We start from the raw sequence: 17,521 nt of genomic DNA on the forward strand, positions 1-17,521 counted from the left end.
GCACAAAATGGCGAACAGTTTTATACGTGCCATGTGTGGTTGCATAACGCGCACTAAATAAGAGTGGGGAAAATATGAAAGGAAAATGTGAATAATTTAGTACAAATGGTAAATACATGATAGTACACTGTCCTGTTCATTGTACGTATAGACGCGTTTAATAAAGGGAATAATCATGAAACGTACTAAAATGTTGTACAAACATCACACTATCATTGTTTTCTTTCATGTAGTTTTGTCATTGAAAGCAAGTAAAACTAAGGGGAAAAACCGGGGGATATGGGTGCTTTCTTCCAGGCAGAAACTTTATTTCATTTGATGATACGAGCCGAGGATACTTTTTACGAGAGGGGGATTTTTCCGCCATTCCATGTTAATTTGACCACTGCCAGAGAACAACAGTAAAATATCCGTTTCTTATCATTAGCCGTAATGTGCGTTACCCGAACATTGAAAAAGAACAAGGAAAAACAATTTATCAGGACGTTTGTTTTAGTCACTGCTTCCGATGTTTTGCAGGACTAATTCCGATTTTGTCTAGAATGCTTAACATGTCGTATTGTTATCGTTTAGAAGATATTTTGTTTTTACAGACGGTGCTATCACCTGAAGTACACCACAATTTGCAGGTTCGATCACAAGCATTTGTTCTTCCTTCTGTCGTAGAAAACAATCGAAGGTAAGGAAAGTATAAGACAACCTGACTAGAAGGTTTGTGGAAGGTCATTCTTCATGTGGTTTTGTTCGTAGCGTACGAGTTCCTTAGTGCAGTTTGTGCTTTGCTTGTTCGAATGTGAGATCAAATGGAGTATTCGATAGCAGAACTTGCGCACATATCTGTATACGGTCAAGCAAATGGCAACAGTCGACAAGCTAATAGGTTATATCGACTGAAGTATCCAGAAAGAAGACATCCAGCCCATACTATGTTTGCCAGACTTTTTCAACGCTTACGAGACACGGGGAATTTACAACCTCAATACTACGACCAAGGAAGACGAAGAACCACAAGTACTCCGAACTTTGAAGAACAAGTGCTTGACCGTTTCACCCAAGACCCAACAGTAAGTACTCGGAAAGTAGCACGTGAAAGGGGAGTAGCACAAGATACTGTTTGGAAAGTAGTACACGAGCAACAGTTACACCCCTATCACCCGCAGAGGGTTCAGGCCTTACGTCCAACTGACTTTCAACCTCGCGTTCGGTTTTGAGAGTGGTTTCTCCAACGCTCTGTAATTGATCCACAGTTTGCTTCCTACCTGCTTTTCACCGACGAAGCTTGTTTTACGAAAGACGGGATATTTAATAGTCACAATAGTCATGTATGGGCAGACGAAAATCCTTATGCAATTGTGGAAAGGGGCCACCAAGACCGATTCGCCATAAATATGTGGGCGGGTATTATCAGTGATCAGATAATAGGTCCATATTTACTACCACCACGATTAACTGCTCCAGTGTATACGAGATTCCTGCGAGATATACTTCCAGAGTTATTAGAGGATGTCCCTCTCGGTGTTCGTCAACGGATGTGGTTTCAACATGATGGCGCCCCAGCCCACTTTTCAGCTAGTGCTCGAGAGTATTTGAATCAAACGTTTCGTGACAGATGGATTGGAAGAGGCGGTCCTTGTAATTGGCATGCACGTTCCCCAGATTTGCATCCACTTAATTTTTTCTTGTGGGGTCATGTCAAAACACTTGTCTATGAAACGTCTATAGACAACGCAGAAGAACTTAGCACGAATACTCGCTGTCTGTGATACTATAAGAACAGATCCTGGGTTGTTACAGCGGATGCGTCAGATCTTACTGCGACGCTGTAACGCCTGTGTTGAAGTAGAGGGACGCCATGTCCATCACCTATTGTAGGATAATTGGGAGATTTGTCTCGTTTACAGGTAATTGATGATGTTCTTGGCTGCATCCAATCCTGCTGTAAAATGTTGATTGAAGACATTATTCCCATTCTTGTGACTTTTGTTTTTAGGAAACAACCTCTTTTGCATTATGGTTGTTTCGCTCAGTTTTGTTTATTTGTTTTCAATGACAACAATACATGGAAGAAAGACTAACAGTGTGATCCTTTTACAACATTTTAGAACGTTTCATGACTATTGCCTTTTATTAAATGCGTATGTTCAATGATAGGACAGCGTAATATCATGTATTTAACATTTGTACTAAATTATTCACATTTTCCTTTCGTTTCCCATTCTTATTTAGTGCGCGTTATGCAACCACACATGGCACGTATGAAACTGTTCGCCATTTTGTGCTTGTGCGAGATATCGACTTAGTACAGACGCATTATTGCTAGCAGTTGGGACAGCTATTCATCCGTATCCTTTTCGACCCATCTTTCTTGACAGATTATCCGGGAATCCCTACGCTCCTTTGGGGAATCCCTTGTGCACGAATTGCACGATCTCGACCTAAGCATTTTTGAATACAGCAGCTTCGGTATCTTTGACGTGACCATGCCGCATTAGCTCTATCATTCACCATAGTCGAGCTATAGAGCTTTGAATGTCAGTTTCCCACGCTTTCGGCACCTTGTAGCTCCGAAATTATGTACGTTGGACAAAAGTTTATTTGAACTTTTTTTCTTGTTTCCGTGTCAGGAATCATCCCTTAAATTTTGTAACATAGTCACGCGGTCACCCTGTATATATATATACAGGGGTGCCCACAAGGGGGGGCTATGACGCAAACTGCGTCATTGAAATATTTGAGGGGTTAAAAATCTATATAAATATGTTTGATGGGGGGGGGGTAAAATTAATCGAAAAGAAGATTTTTTCATGGAAGAACACCTACGGATAGACAGTTGGGGGAGTGGGCACCACTGATATATATATATATATATATATATATATATATATATATATATATATATATATAAGAAAGTTTTCTCTTCTGGGGGGGGCGATCGCCCCCCGCTGGATCCGCCCCTGGTACGTGTAACGTGCTAATATCCTTCCAATAATTGTAATAATAAATTGAAACAGCATATACGTTACAGACTGGGAGGTCATCACTTGTTACAGAAGAACTGAAGGAAAAAGTCCAAGAAAAAATTCAGCAAAACAAGACTTCACGAAGTGATTTTCACATATTCCCCCCAAAACTTTTCGGTGGTAAACAGTTTGCAAACGATGAGGAACTCAAGCAATCACAGCCTGGCTCAAATCTTTAACGATTGCGGAGTATAACAAGTGTATTGTAAAGCTCGCCCCACGTTTATAACAAGTATCTTGACAACTATGGCGATTACATAGAAAAGTAGAGTAATGTCCTGTGGCTTTGTAATAAAATTTTTTGTTCATATCTTTTGTTTTTATTTAAGAATGTCAAAACGTTCTTTACTTTCTGGATGATCCTCGTCTTTATGCATGATCATCATCGATATTATTCTTATTTGTTACTATTGGTGGTAGAAGCTTCCTACCTTGTAACACTTAAAGAAAGACTGTTAGTTTGGCGTTTACAATACCGAAACTCCCAATGCTTACCAAAATAATAGAAATACCCGAAGAAAATTTAATTTGCCTTAATAAAATAACGAACAGCCGATCCATCATCATAGATATTGTCATTATTGGTAGATCACTTGCCGCAATTGAGATGCTTCTATGCTCTACGATCTTCCGCTAATTTCTTCGTCTTCACGTACGATTCTTCTGTTCTGATACCATCCATCAACTGTACCTTCTTCGTCCCTCCCTTTCTTACCTGCTACCATACTCCCTAGCGTGTACTTCATGATACAATTCCTTCTTAGTCAATGTCCCAATCAGTTTCTCTTCCTGTTTTCATTAATATCTAAAAGGATTCTTTTCTCCCCCATCATTTCTTGTTTTCTGCTCCACACCCACATTTCGAAAGCTGTCATAAAATGGAAGAATATATCTAAGTCAAGGAATATTGTACAGTAAGGGATACTTCTGGATGGTACACCCATATGGAACTTTACGGCAAAAGTGTACCATCGAGAAGTGCCCCTTGCTGTACCATTCCTTATGGAGTGCAAAACTGTTCTGTCAATCCCACCTACCCACATGTGTTCATGAAGGTTTCGCCAGGGTACTACAGTTCATCCTGATGTTGATGAAACCACGTTTCAACAGCTCCAGTAGAGCATTATCACATTGGAGAATTGGCGTTGTTGGCCGGGAAGAACCTCTGAACTACGGTGCAGGTGGTCTAATCACTGGCAGGAATCTGCCAATGACTGTAACTATAGAACCCACTAAATACCAGGAAATTGTGACACACAGCATCACAGAGCTGCCACCTTGTTTCACGCCACTGTCAAGACAGTTCGGAGCACAAGCTTCTGTGAGCATCCGCCGTACATGAATATAGTCTGTATTTGTTGGAAACAAGATGAAAAAGGACCCCACGGTCCATATTACGAGTTTCCAATTATCGGCGGCTTCTTTCCATGTTTTTGGCATCACTTCCTTCGCGCTAAAGTATTATTGGCGATGTTCAGTTGTTTAGAAATTGCAACCACACAGCTGATGCTCCTGGTGCTGATTGAGTTTGCTATTGGCTCTGCGACTCTTGATAACAATGTTCTGCAGTACTTGGCGAGCTCTGTCACTGAAGCTTCTCTTCCATCACTTTGGACACACTTGCGCCAATTAACTATGCCACCACCGTCTGTTCGCTTCCTTTCTGCCCCTCATACTACCAACAAAAGCCAGGTGTTGCACATCCATTTTCAGTGTAACTACCTCATACATCTTACACGAGTTGGAAACTACAGGTGTTGGCATTATTTTGATGACCATTTGTATACGGAATTAAATCTAGTTTAACTTAAGATCAGAATCAATATGTTCTCTTAAGAATTGTGGAAGTACGTGTGGCATGGACCAACTTTCAACAGCACCTAACGTCCAATGGGCATTTAATTGACGCCCAAATTTAATCTACAACATCAGTGATTAAGATTGAAAGTTCTGGATGTCCGAAAGACTCTTTCCTGTAAAACTAATGTAAAACAAGTGTTTGACAAATTATTCTTTTTACGAAACTTTTCAAAGCCTAGCAAAAATTCTGAACTTGTGGTAAATATAGCATATTCGATATAATACAGTCGAACTTAATTGGGAAAATATACATATCATTTTGGTAGGCATAATGTCACTGTAAAAATATTCTTTCGTGAAGTGTCCCTCGGAATTCGTGTAAAATTGATGGGTAACGTGTGTCAGAGAAGCAGTACACAAACCAATTTGTTTTGCCTATGCCTACATTCATGTCCAGTTACATCTAAATAAATTAAAAGCATTTTGTGTCCGAGCGTTATGGTACTGTATAATTGAATTCCAGATACATGGAGGTCCATAAATATGCAAATTACCGGTATGAGCCTATACAATTAGTACAATACATATTGGGCCACGGAGAACTTTGATTTGAATCTATTTTACAAGAATCCCAAGGAGATACTTCGCGAATGTACGTTGTAAAACCAGATTCTTATTACCGTTATCAGTTACACCCTGCAGGACTAAATGGAAGTCACAACTTGTCTGAATTTGCATCTCAATAAAAGGTGAGCACAAATATTCAGAACAGGTTGCAGATACATAACACTGATATAATTTATGGTAGTACTGAGGGGAAAAAAGCAAAGAAAATAATATCAAAAACGGGAGATATTTTAATGTTTATCCTACAACACTGACAATACTTTTTTTATAATATAAATACGAAAACGTTGAGAAGAGTATCAAGTGCTCCTGGCCTTCTTTCTTTTAATTTCTACTAATTCTACTTTGATAAAAGACCGATAGAACCGCATCTTAGGAAAAGAAATCAGTTTCTCCACTGATTCTAGTAACTCACTACAACCATGTCATGTTCAGTTAGGGCATTAGATAGTCCGTAGCATTGACTTTAGATCTATTACATACAAAAGAAACGTTTTTACCTTGGCATGTGATGCTTCACATAATTTGAACCTGTGAATACTTATTGGTAATCAACTTTTTAAAAATATAAATTACTTACAAATATCGAAGAAACAAAAGGCCCATACAAATATTTTACGCAAATAAACGTACAGTGGATCTTACATATCGACCGCTGTCGAGTGTACAGAAAAATCTACTAATTGCCTTGGTAACAACATAATCTCTCTTGATTCCACTGGACTTCACATTTGTCCAACATATACAGACACACACACACAATGTATCATTTAGGATCAGAAATCTAGTTACGGGCACAGATGTTAAATGCAACATAATTACTTTTCACACTACGCTACACATAAAAAGTAAGCATTAAGATTAGATGCTGTACATAATTAAGAAATCCTGGGTGAGAAAAGTAATGCATTCCAAATATTTATCGCATTCATAATGTGACTATACCAACTTTGTGCTGAAGGAAAAAAAAAAAAAATCAGTAACACAATCATTAGCATTAGTCAATCAAATAACCATCAACTTGTATGTAATTGCTTTTTCCGTTAAGTGTGGAAAAACAAAAGATAAACCGTATCCTTAGAATTGTTTTTGGCATAATGATAAAGCAGTCAAGTGGGAAAATTTGTGGGCCATATCCTTATGGAAAAAACAATCATGGATTCGAAAATGTTCATATTTATAAATTAACTTTAAACTGTATCAAACATACCTTCAGTTCATTACTTAAAAATAAATAAATGGAGATAGAATTTGGAACACCTTTGGAAAGCGACACTGCACTGTCGTTCGCTTGTTCAATTTCCGTCATTTGTTACGCATAATCATTAGAAGACAATCATGAAATTGAGAAAAGTTTTTAACAAGGAAATAAACATGTTATGGAAGTGCAGCAACAACTGTTCCTTGACGATGACGACGTACACCTTTTCAAACCAAGATGGTTTCAGAGAAATTCGTTGAATGATGTAACTCATAAATATTAGATTTTCATAAAACTAAACTTTGCTTTGAGCAATGCTAACCGGATATAATTTAATAAATACATGTATGCATTCGTAAGTTAGTGAATAAAATCTCGGTTTCCAGGAGGAAATGAAGAAATTCATTAGTTTGATAGGACTCTTCAATGCATTGCTGTCTTTATAGTTCACACTTGGCAATCCTGTTTCAGTTTACATCGAAATAAAAATATTTCTTCTTTTATTTCCATACGGATTACCTGCATTCATGTACTTTTTCTAAAATTTATTATGTGGAATAGTTTATGCACCGCCCTTTTAAATTTTCATTTTTCTTACACCTCTCTCTATTCCCGATGATAAGTTAATTATTACATTTTTAACAAGTGCCCTGTTAATGTCTTAAAATTAATTAAAAATATTAAATTATAAGCCTCACAGATACACAGCAATTATTAAATACAAATATTGCTGATAGTATATCCGGCATAAAGCAGACAAACGATACTTAAAAGTTTACTGAATGCTTGAATGTGTACTGCCGAAACAAAATACCAATATTTGTGTTCATCATCATCTATGGACCTGCAGACAATTCTCTGTTACTCTAAGTACATTGGTACCTTGCTTATCGAGCCCTCCATAATCCCATCACCTGAAACTTTAAGTAATATTAATTCTGTTAGTATATTTGGAATGGCTGGTGGGACATCCAGCTGAATATTGCAATTTTATTTGAAAACTTTAGTACAGTATTTTATCTATAATTTCTGGATTACTTTCAGTCTTGATTTTCCAGGTTCTTTCAGTGTACTTAGTGATTCTGGCCTCTGTACGTTTTGTGTTCTAATTTGTTCATATGCAGTTACCAAGCTATCACCAGAAGAACCATTTACACTAAATGCATATGTTCATATTACAAACCGTGCGCAGTAACACTACCTTGGATAGTTTTCAGAATATTTTACACGAAAACGTGTTGCTTCAATCTGGTTTTAAAAAATATAGTTTGCGGTTGTATGTTTGATAATCAGTTGTATTGAAACCGATTATATTTACAAAACAAACTGAGATCTTACCTCCATTACGTACAACTCATTCAACACAGGAATTTCATATTTAAGAAATAAGTAAACATTGAATACTTCATAACATGCGCCCACATTATTACTGGGATTAAAGAAATATAGTAAAATATCTACCATCGCAGTGCAATTCACAATAACTAGTTTTCTGAGGTTTTGCTGCTTCATTCCACAAGTAATTAGTTTGTTGTTAGTCTATTGTGTATCTGTGACAATTATGATTTGCGGAAGATTTCTGAACATAAAGCTATGGGAATTATTACCTGAGATTCTAAGCAAAGAGAAAACCAGACCAAAAGAAAGTGTTCCTCTCTAAATGACTACAGAAACTAACGAATGCTTATTTGTAAACAGTTCATGTACTTCTGTGAAGTAATTAACTAAACGGAAAAACACTATTTTTTTTAAATGATTTGTGTCCTTTTATTTTTTTATAAATAAAAATGTATTTTACAGCGGCAAGAACTGTTTTATATACTGTATATATAATATATGTACAAAGTTCACTTTTGTTTACAATATTACTCACAGCTCAATCACACATAATAAATAAACCTGTGTATAATTAAACAAATACTAAACTTCTTCTAAGGCGTTGATTACCAATAACATATCCACATAACCATTATGCTGCTTTCCCCATTGCTTAATACTTGTAAATTCTGTTGAAAATATATGAACAATTCTCACACTTTTAGTTTCTCACAAAGATAAGACTGTTTCGTGGGGGGATACAATCAAATTCAAACATTGTAATGCCAGTTTCTTTTAGAATCAACGGATGCATGCTTGAAAAGAATAACGTTCAATTAACAATCTGCTTCTTCGCATACCAAATGACGATCAACCTCTTTCTTGTTAACAGCACTGGGCACTTCTACTCTCTCTCCAATGTCTTTTAGTTAATTAACATTTTGGGCAGTAGATTAAGTGACAATAGTACATGTTCATCCTAGCTAGTTCGCTGTCGCTTGGCAGGATTGTCGCCGGAACTCATTCCTTTAACAATATAATCCAGCTGGGGCATATACTGCATAATATCTCGAACTTGTACCAGCGGCACTGGCTCATTTGTTGACTGACATTTTCCTGCTTCGCGAAGGATTTGACTTTGTAGCCTGAAATTAAACAAATAACAATAATAAGAAACAAATGCACCAACTTACTGTATGTATTCATCTTAATTCACAATCATTCGCGTTGTTACCATGCCTGTGTAAGAGGATTTTTAAACCATTACTCTCTATAATTTACATTTACATGGAAAAGAAAGAAAAAAAAATATACGGACTGTTGGCTGAGGATCTGGATATTAAATACTTTTACGTACTGTTCCTTATGATTGTTGTTCGCTTTAAAATATGGAAGTTCCTGCTATATGTCTATAGCTTACTGTTAGTTCCTAACGCATTGCATTAAAAAATTGTGATCACTGTATTTAGAAATAACTTTTTCGGTACAACACAATATGTACATGTTTTAGAACAGTGGCTTCGTTTAGCATTTAGTTCAAGGCATTGTTATAAAAATGACACAGATAAGGAAGAAGAAATAATGCTGGAATCAAAATGGTAAATATACAGGGTGAACCTCAAAGATGTGCACAAACTCCGGGAGGTGATTCGTTATGTCAAAAGACAAAGTCCTTTTGCATACTGTCGAATTCCACGTCATGTACGAGTGACAGCGGTTACCAACTTGGAATCAGAAAACCGAATCGTGACAATTGCAACGAAACAGAAAGTTGTCCACATACTTCGGGAGGTGATTCGTAATATTGAAAGAAGACAAAAACCTTGTCACAGGACATGGAATTCAATAATATGCAATAGGACTTTTTATCTTCCTTTGATGTCACGAATCACCTCCCGGAGTTTGTGTACATATTTCAGGTTCACCCTGTATAGGTAAGGCAGACGCTGCGTTACGGAAGGACGTACCACGTCAATGTAACAGAAAATGAAAAGAACAAAGCTGGTCTTCGTACTCGCTGCTGTGCAAGAAATGATCAGATAATAATGGTCACAACTCAATATACCGTATTTACTCGAATATAAGCACCTCTCAAAAATTTTATATCTACTTTGAAAATCCATCTGATCTGCAGGTATAATCACCCCTGTACGACCCTACAGAGAAAGTTAGATAATATCTCACTCATCAGGTTTAGAATGCCTGATGTGTGAGAAAATAGAAACATTACTGGTAATTGTTCGGTAGTAATTCATTGGTTAACTTTTCTAATAGTGCAGCATCCATCTCATCACATGTCCATGAATAAGACGTAAGTGTTCGTAAGTTTAATTCTTGCTTAACCGTTAATTTTTGAATACTGGTTCTCATGTTGTGAAGTTTTGTTATAAACTATGTAAACATAAAGCTAAACAGCAACAATAAGGCAACCCTAAGAAAAAGAAAAATAAGTTTCTACGTGATTACAAAAGCGCCTCCAAGAATGTTAGGCCAAAAATTTTGAAAAAGATGATCGCTTTATATTCGAGTAAATACGGTTTGACCTTCCAGTAACAGAACCCCTCACATCCATTTTATTAAAGGATATTCCGATTCAGTTTATCTCACTAAACAAAAATTTCGTGTTTTCTACTTTCCAATGGCAAAAAAGGCAACCTTTACTTGTATTGATTGATATTATTGCTTTGTACCATCATGATACTTCGCATTACAGTTTGCTACTTTTGATACATTCAGAAAGAAAAAGTGAAATCACTCTCGAATGATCTGGACAGAAATCGTCCAAGAAAAATTATCTTTGTAGCTTATTTTGAAAATATATGTCAATGGCTAATATTTTAACATAATAATTACTGTGATTATCGTAAGTTTCTTTCGTAGTTAATTACGTATTTATTTATTTTTTATTGCTGCCTATTACACGAGTTTATCCCAATTACAACAAGGTTACACAATTAATTGTCTAAAAATGAACAATAGGAGAAGAAAAAAGAAGAAAAATGTCACAAAGAAATCAGGATATTTAAATAAAAAATGCTAAATGCGTAAAGATAGATAGATATAAATAAGATACCAGAAAGAGGGTATACACAAAATACTAAATCACATACGACTAAAAACATAGAAAATACATTTGAAGTCTTAACATAATATTTTTATGAACACAGGAATAGTGAGGTACTTCTAAAGTAATTTTATGAAACTATCTCTTAATAAAGAGGGATAACAGAGCCCATAAACTAATTAATTTTGTCTATTAAAAACCATTATTAATAGATACAATATTATTACTACGCAAATTCAAAATAGTAACATTAGAAGGGTTGTTGAAATATTAATAACTTACATTGCCATCATATTACAATTAAATTACCTTATATAATAAATAAGGCATAACATTGCAAATATCATAATCAAATACTTATCAATTGAAATATCTATACTATAGATCATCTACACGTAGTAAAATTGTTATAATTGATCTTATGTAGGCAATGAGTGGCATAGCAAAATCAATTTCAATGTTATTTTGGATTAACTTGTTATAATCTACATGTACTTATCAAAAAGTGCATTCAAATGTGTGCAATTCAAATTATAGTAGTCATATGTTAAAAATAAGATATTCTCCTTTCCTGTCTTTGAAGCGACAATTTTGAAAGAAAATTAAAAATTAATAATACGTAACAAAAATATACACGAAAGAGAAGAAAAGCATTAGTAGTGGCAGCTGTTCGAAGGGACAACTGAGAAATTACATGAAAACGTAAAATTTGGAAAGCAAGAAGACAAAACTTTTATTTTATTATTATTATTATTATTTTACATATATCATCAAGCTATTAACACCAATTATCTGCTTACTACAAAAGATTAATTTCTTTCGATTTTACTACTGTCACACGTAAAAGAAAATATCTAATTCAAAAGAAATTGACTGTTTCATAGTTGCAAACTCCCTTCTATTCACGGAACTGGATCAAGATATCTAACATGTGAGGCTATAGTCACTGCTCTCTTACTCGTTTTCAACATTTCTTTCCTGATTGCGCTCAGACGAGTTTTCAATATTCCACTAACGTACATCCAATATGGCCGCTTTAAAGACAGTGACTCAGCAAACAATAATAATTTAATATTCACTTGCATCAGTTTTTATTTAAAATAAATACATCCGCTAAATCTCTCATTGCGCTAAAAAGAAACCCTTGTCTGTTGGGTTGAATGACTCAAAGTTACAATGAAATCAGAACGAAATTGAAGGAATTAGTCTCAACGGAGTAGCACGACGAAGAGTATTTCACAGCTCTTCTACAATCAAGTTAGTGGAAATCACAGTGATTGGTAAGGCAACTTAGCATCTGTTTCACGCGTTGTCTCGGGAAAATAAGTAAGGTAGAAAATGAAGAACAGAGATCATCATTTATTTCACCGCTCTTCTACCCCAAGGTGCAGAGGAATAGGAAGTAGGAACGAACCACGTGGTCTTGATGTTGAGGAGAAAAACGAATAAATGAAGATGACTATTAAGGATGAATGTGAACAAGCTTTTAGTGACTCCAGGAATGGAAACGCAAATTGAACACACATTACTACTTAATTAACAGAGTAGGAATAAAGAAATTGTTTTGTATAGTATAGGACTCCTATACCGGAGTTTAAAATTTATGAAACTTTAGAAAATTTTGGGAATACTGAGGAAAAAGGAAAAGGAAAAAAGAGCAGGAATGAAGATGTTTGTGACAACTAAGTTGGAGGGAAAAAAGAACGTGAGATTAATTTTAGATATCTAGGTTGTATTATAGCATACTGCAGTAAACTGGGGTTACTTGGAAAGTTTTTTACTTTCTTTTTCATATTACTCCTTGTTATTTATTGCAATTAATTTTTCTTCTTGTGATGTTTCTAGGACTTAGTCCATGTCACCTTTTCCTGCAGTCATAACAAAATTTTACTGAGACTGACGTCTCTCAAGCAGCCAGAATGTGGTGTTTCCAAGTAGCCCCAAAAGCGGGGCTACTTGAAAAATATGCCTCTTCATAGTAGTAAGAGCTATGTGAAAGATGGAGCTATTTGGAAAGAACTACTTGCAAGATTACACTTTCCTGAGAAGACTGATATGCAACATGCCTAGATGTTTCTTTCATAATAATGTGTTCCTAGCATGTTTTAAATAATTAAAAAAAAAAAAAAAAAGAGAGAGAGAGAGAGAGAGGGGTTTTTTGCACAACTTTTTAGTTGAACACAATAAATTGTTAAACCAATCTAAACTAACTACAGTGGTAAGCTCGTCTTCCTGAAGGCCTACAAAACCAGTATATATAAAAAAAGTGCAACATGCGTTTATAAACGTGGTAGTTTTTTTTAAAACAATCCAAGGGAAATTTTGGCAAATGCCAATACACGCATAAGGTCTTTAGACTTCTTTAAGACACTAAAACATGACCTACATAATTTTATGAACTTCATGTATGTATCAGATCAGTAATTGCCTTACAATGGTTTACAAAATTACCTGATACCATTTTGCAAGTGTACATTTACGTTAACTCTTTGCAACAATATCATATAGTTCTGTTCATAATGTAACACAATACAATGAGGACAAAAAATAAATGTCATGCTAAACCCTGCTGGTAGAAATTCACATACTAAAATTCTTTGCTGCAGTCATATGGAAAAACAACTTGTTCTCTGCGGTCATACCTAGGTTCAGGCAAAACATCAATAATGTCATCGCTGTCTATCCTCTAACCAAAATCATCATTTTTTTAGTAGAAAAAAGGAAAAAAAAAAAAAATGGCCACAGTTTGTCCCAGAAAGGAAATGTAAAACCAATTCGTCTCATTAGGGAACTTCTGAAATTAATGATATTTAGCACAACCAGGTAAAAATCACTTTTCATTACGAAAACCCAGGGACAATTTACAGAAAATGGGGAAGAAAATTAAAAAAAAAAAAAAAAGTATCAATTGCTGTGAGAATTTTACAGCACTTATGACCATCCATATTGCTTCTTTTAGGTGCCTACTTTTCATTGGTCTGGAAGAAAACGACATATATGCCACAGTTCTCTAATTATCATACCATGTAACAAAACAAAACAAAACAAAAAGTTTTCCAACTAGCCCCATATTTTTAAGTAACCCCAGTTTACGGTATCTTAAATGTGAAAGGAAAATAACATGGACAACGGCGACGAACATCTTTAGGAAGAAAAAAGTTAACAGTTATGAAAAACAGAAGATGATGTCAACAAGGGGTGGTTACAAAAAAAGAATACTAGGTAAGATAATACGCTGACAATTTCAGTACTTCCAAAATCTTACATGACTATAATCAGGTTTATTTCTAGTTCTATTCCAACTATAAGCTTCCTATTCCAAATATAATAAATGCAACGTGTTGCAGATCAAATTGTTTACTAGGCAGATGATAAGTTCATTAAAATAATTCAGTTTAAAGTCATGGTCAATCTAAGCTTGCAGTGACGTAAACACTGGCCCACTCACAATCAGCAGGAAAGTATTGTATTCATGCGCGCGTTTAGGAGAATATTCTATAGCTGACAGCCAGTGTAGGAATCGAGACAGAACTTCCGATTGACGATCACATAGTCACGTTTGAAGATCAGTTAAACAGTACAAAAGAAACATCCGAAATTTCTTTATCCGTTGGATTCTTGTTCCTTCCATTGTACCAAAATTTATACACTTTCTGACCCCAATTAGTAATAAGCGCTGTACTATTGAGCCACCGTACCCCCAGAAAGAATGGAAGAGAATGAAAAGGCTTAGAAATCTCATATTAAAAAAAGAGAAAAAAAATCCTTCGTTGTCTCTCTGGGCCTTATTCAGCAGAATTTCCCTCAACACAACGTAACAATTGCATCTTCATTTGCGATAATAAGCAAAGCAGTTATAATTGCTCATTACTTTTTGCATTCCACTGCGATCAGCAAGTTGTAAGATGAAAGCCTCTGTCTTTAATACATTATGGGAATCCTCGTGGTAAATAAGAGAGAATTATAATAGAAAACTGGATCTAAATAAGTACATGGTGCTATCCCTTGTCCTTCTGGTGTGTGTTTATTTAAAAATGCGTAGTTGTTTGGTTGGTTCTGCGTTCCTTTCAACACTCAGGGTGGACCTACAGCTGAACATACGTTCTCAGAAGGAATCGAAGCTGGGTCTCCCACACTGAAACGCATACGCCAACCATATAGCTAAGAAAGCTCAAAAGCTTGCGCAAGTTTTATATTATTTCTGTAGTTCACATTAAAATTTGTAGAAAGAGGCGATACAAATTGTATTCTAAAGCTTATTTTTTTTATTTATTATTATTATTTATTTATTTTTGGTAAATCAGAATAACTTGATTTCAGCCGAAATTTCTTTCACCGTGGGGGCTTGTTGCTTCCATTCCATTGCACCAAAATTTATGCACTTTCTGACGGATGCCATGCTTTGTACAATCGTCCATTTTTTTCCAATCGTGTACCTTTATTTTTCACCCCGCCTCTTATGTTTACGGGTTTTGACGGGTAAACCCTCTTCCAAGAATTCCTTCTGTCATATGAGCGGTAAGACTAACATTACTTTCACTCTTACAGGGATCGACACGACGTAAATATGAATACACGTTTAAAACAAATTGCCTTGCTTGACTACTTAATGGACTGCCATTTCTATTAATAAAAAAATAACACGCAGGTGAACGGACACAATAAATTTCCCTTACACAGGATGCCATATTACACCTGTACAGCAGAAAACAAGCTATTTTATACATATGTATGAATTATTGTACTTCACAGATATATTGTAGGTCTTTTATCAAATCATAACTGCACAATTTGTTCTACATAAAGGGTAATCTTCTTTAAAATGTGGGATTATTTGTTTGCGCGCATCGACAATCCGCACTGCTTGTTACAGAAAATGTTGCAGTCCTGTGTTCGTTTCTATAACTCAAGATCATTGCGTATTTGCGAGCATGCATTATATATATATTTAATTATTTGTTACTTCGAAGTACTAATAATTTTAACTATGTGCGGGTATATCTAAAAAATGAGGATCTGTAGTAGGACACTTTCATAATGATGCAGTTTCAACATTACTTGGGATTACTTAATCTTAGTGATTTGGAGCTACTGAAATTACGTTACTGAAAACTTACGTTGGTCACGACTATAGTTACAGAGTGATTGCACGGAATAATTTAAATGAAACCCTAATAACTGACAAATTTGAAAGTTTAATTTACGAAAATTAATCTTAGAAAAAGAACCTCAAAGTTATAAAACATTACTAACCTGTTTCCACAGTATAGTTCCACTCCTAGCACATCCTGCAATACTTGTCGACAACTATTCTGAGGAACAGTTGGGAAGAAATGTGCTACCAAGTCCGGTAATGTCATTAACAGTTCGGAGTAAACATAGGGCTTGGCATTTATGCAGGGAACCATTTTGCCTTCAACTAATGCTTTCTGGATCTTATAGGGCATGTGCTGTCCTGTGATATTATAATCGTCAATTGGCACTAACTTCCGGCCTGGAGGAGATGCACAGTTTGACGAGTTGGAGTTGTTGGTTGACCCAACGGGTGTTGGGCCCCGTCCATTCCCGAAGTGAGGAGATCGTTGCGGGGACCTTGGAGGGGATGACAAGTCAATCACTTCTTCGGAATTCGAAGAAGCAGAGTTTGCATTTGCATAGCTACTGTATCTTGCTGGTGGAACGTGCGTTCCGTTTACAGGAATAAGGGGAGGTGGATATTTGACAGTGTTGGGTGCCGTGGGTCTCGTTGGAACGGTTGTTGTTGCTACTTGAGAAGTTGGAATGACTGAGGATGGTCCGTGGATTAATGTTGGTCCACTCATAGTATGTGGTGGTAACATCTGGGAAGACTCAAGGCCCATCAGCAAAGAACTTGAAGTTACGTTCGACATGGGCATGCCAGGTGTTGTGTATGTTGAACCAGACCTACAAATAAAGAAACAAAAAAAAGTTAGAAAATGATTGTTTCAAACTAGTTTGATAAATAGAAGTTAACAATTATTCTTAATTCGTTTAATCAGCAAAGGAAAAATAAATTGATTACGAACAATTACTAAACTGTAAAACTTCAAGCGCTTAAAATACATGCATTTAAAACCCCAAACTTTGTATTTTAAATCCCCGATTACACTAAAATAACAAGCGTAGAAAAAATATTACAAATTACTAAATACTCTAACAGCGATCGTTCTATATCCCTAATTTCTAATGAGAACTTTTATTTCCCAGGAGTAGACAATCTGAGCACAAAAATACTAATGTAACGACATTTTCTTATATAGATGGCATTAAATGAAAAATGTTACTACAGTAGAACCCCGTTACTCCGACCTCTAGCTTAGTCCGACCATGAAGTCATCGGTCACTGTTTACGCTTCACTCCAACAATCGTGTCTATACATACTTGTCGGTGACTCATTTCAAGCTGTCGGTTTGTTAGTTGTTGAATATCAAAAAATGCTATTCAGATGTTTTGTGATAATACTGCGTGGC

At 35.7% G+C, this 17,521-nt stretch overlaps 1 protein-coding gene across 3 annotated transcripts in view; it reads right to left on the reverse strand.

The window, feature by feature from the left end:
- Positions 1–5,654: 5,654 nt before the first annotated feature.
- The window catches only part of LOC145666299 (uncharacterized), a 255,202-nt gene continuing 243,335 nt past the window's right edge, over positions 5,655–17,521 (reverse strand). For all 3 annotated transcript variants that reach the window (XM_081733379.1, XM_081733378.1, XM_081733380.1), the window contains 2 exons: positions 16,283–16,954; positions 5,655–9,110 (listed from right to left, as the gene is read on the reverse strand). In XM_081733379.1, coding sequence (XP_081589505.1) covers positions 8,945–9,110; positions 16,283–16,954 — 838 coding nt within the window. In that variant the 3' untranslated portion in view covers positions 5,655–8,944. The remainder of the gene's footprint in view (positions 9,111–16,282; positions 16,955–17,521) is intronic.

The sequence above is a fragment of the Thermobia domestica genome, chromosome 12 (assembly GCF_964235325.1).
Source record: "Thermobia domestica chromosome 12, izTheDome1.hap1.1, whole genome shotgun sequence".
NCBI classification, from domain to species: domain Eukaryota; kingdom Metazoa; phylum Arthropoda; class Insecta; order Zygentoma; family Lepismatidae; genus Thermobia; species Thermobia domestica.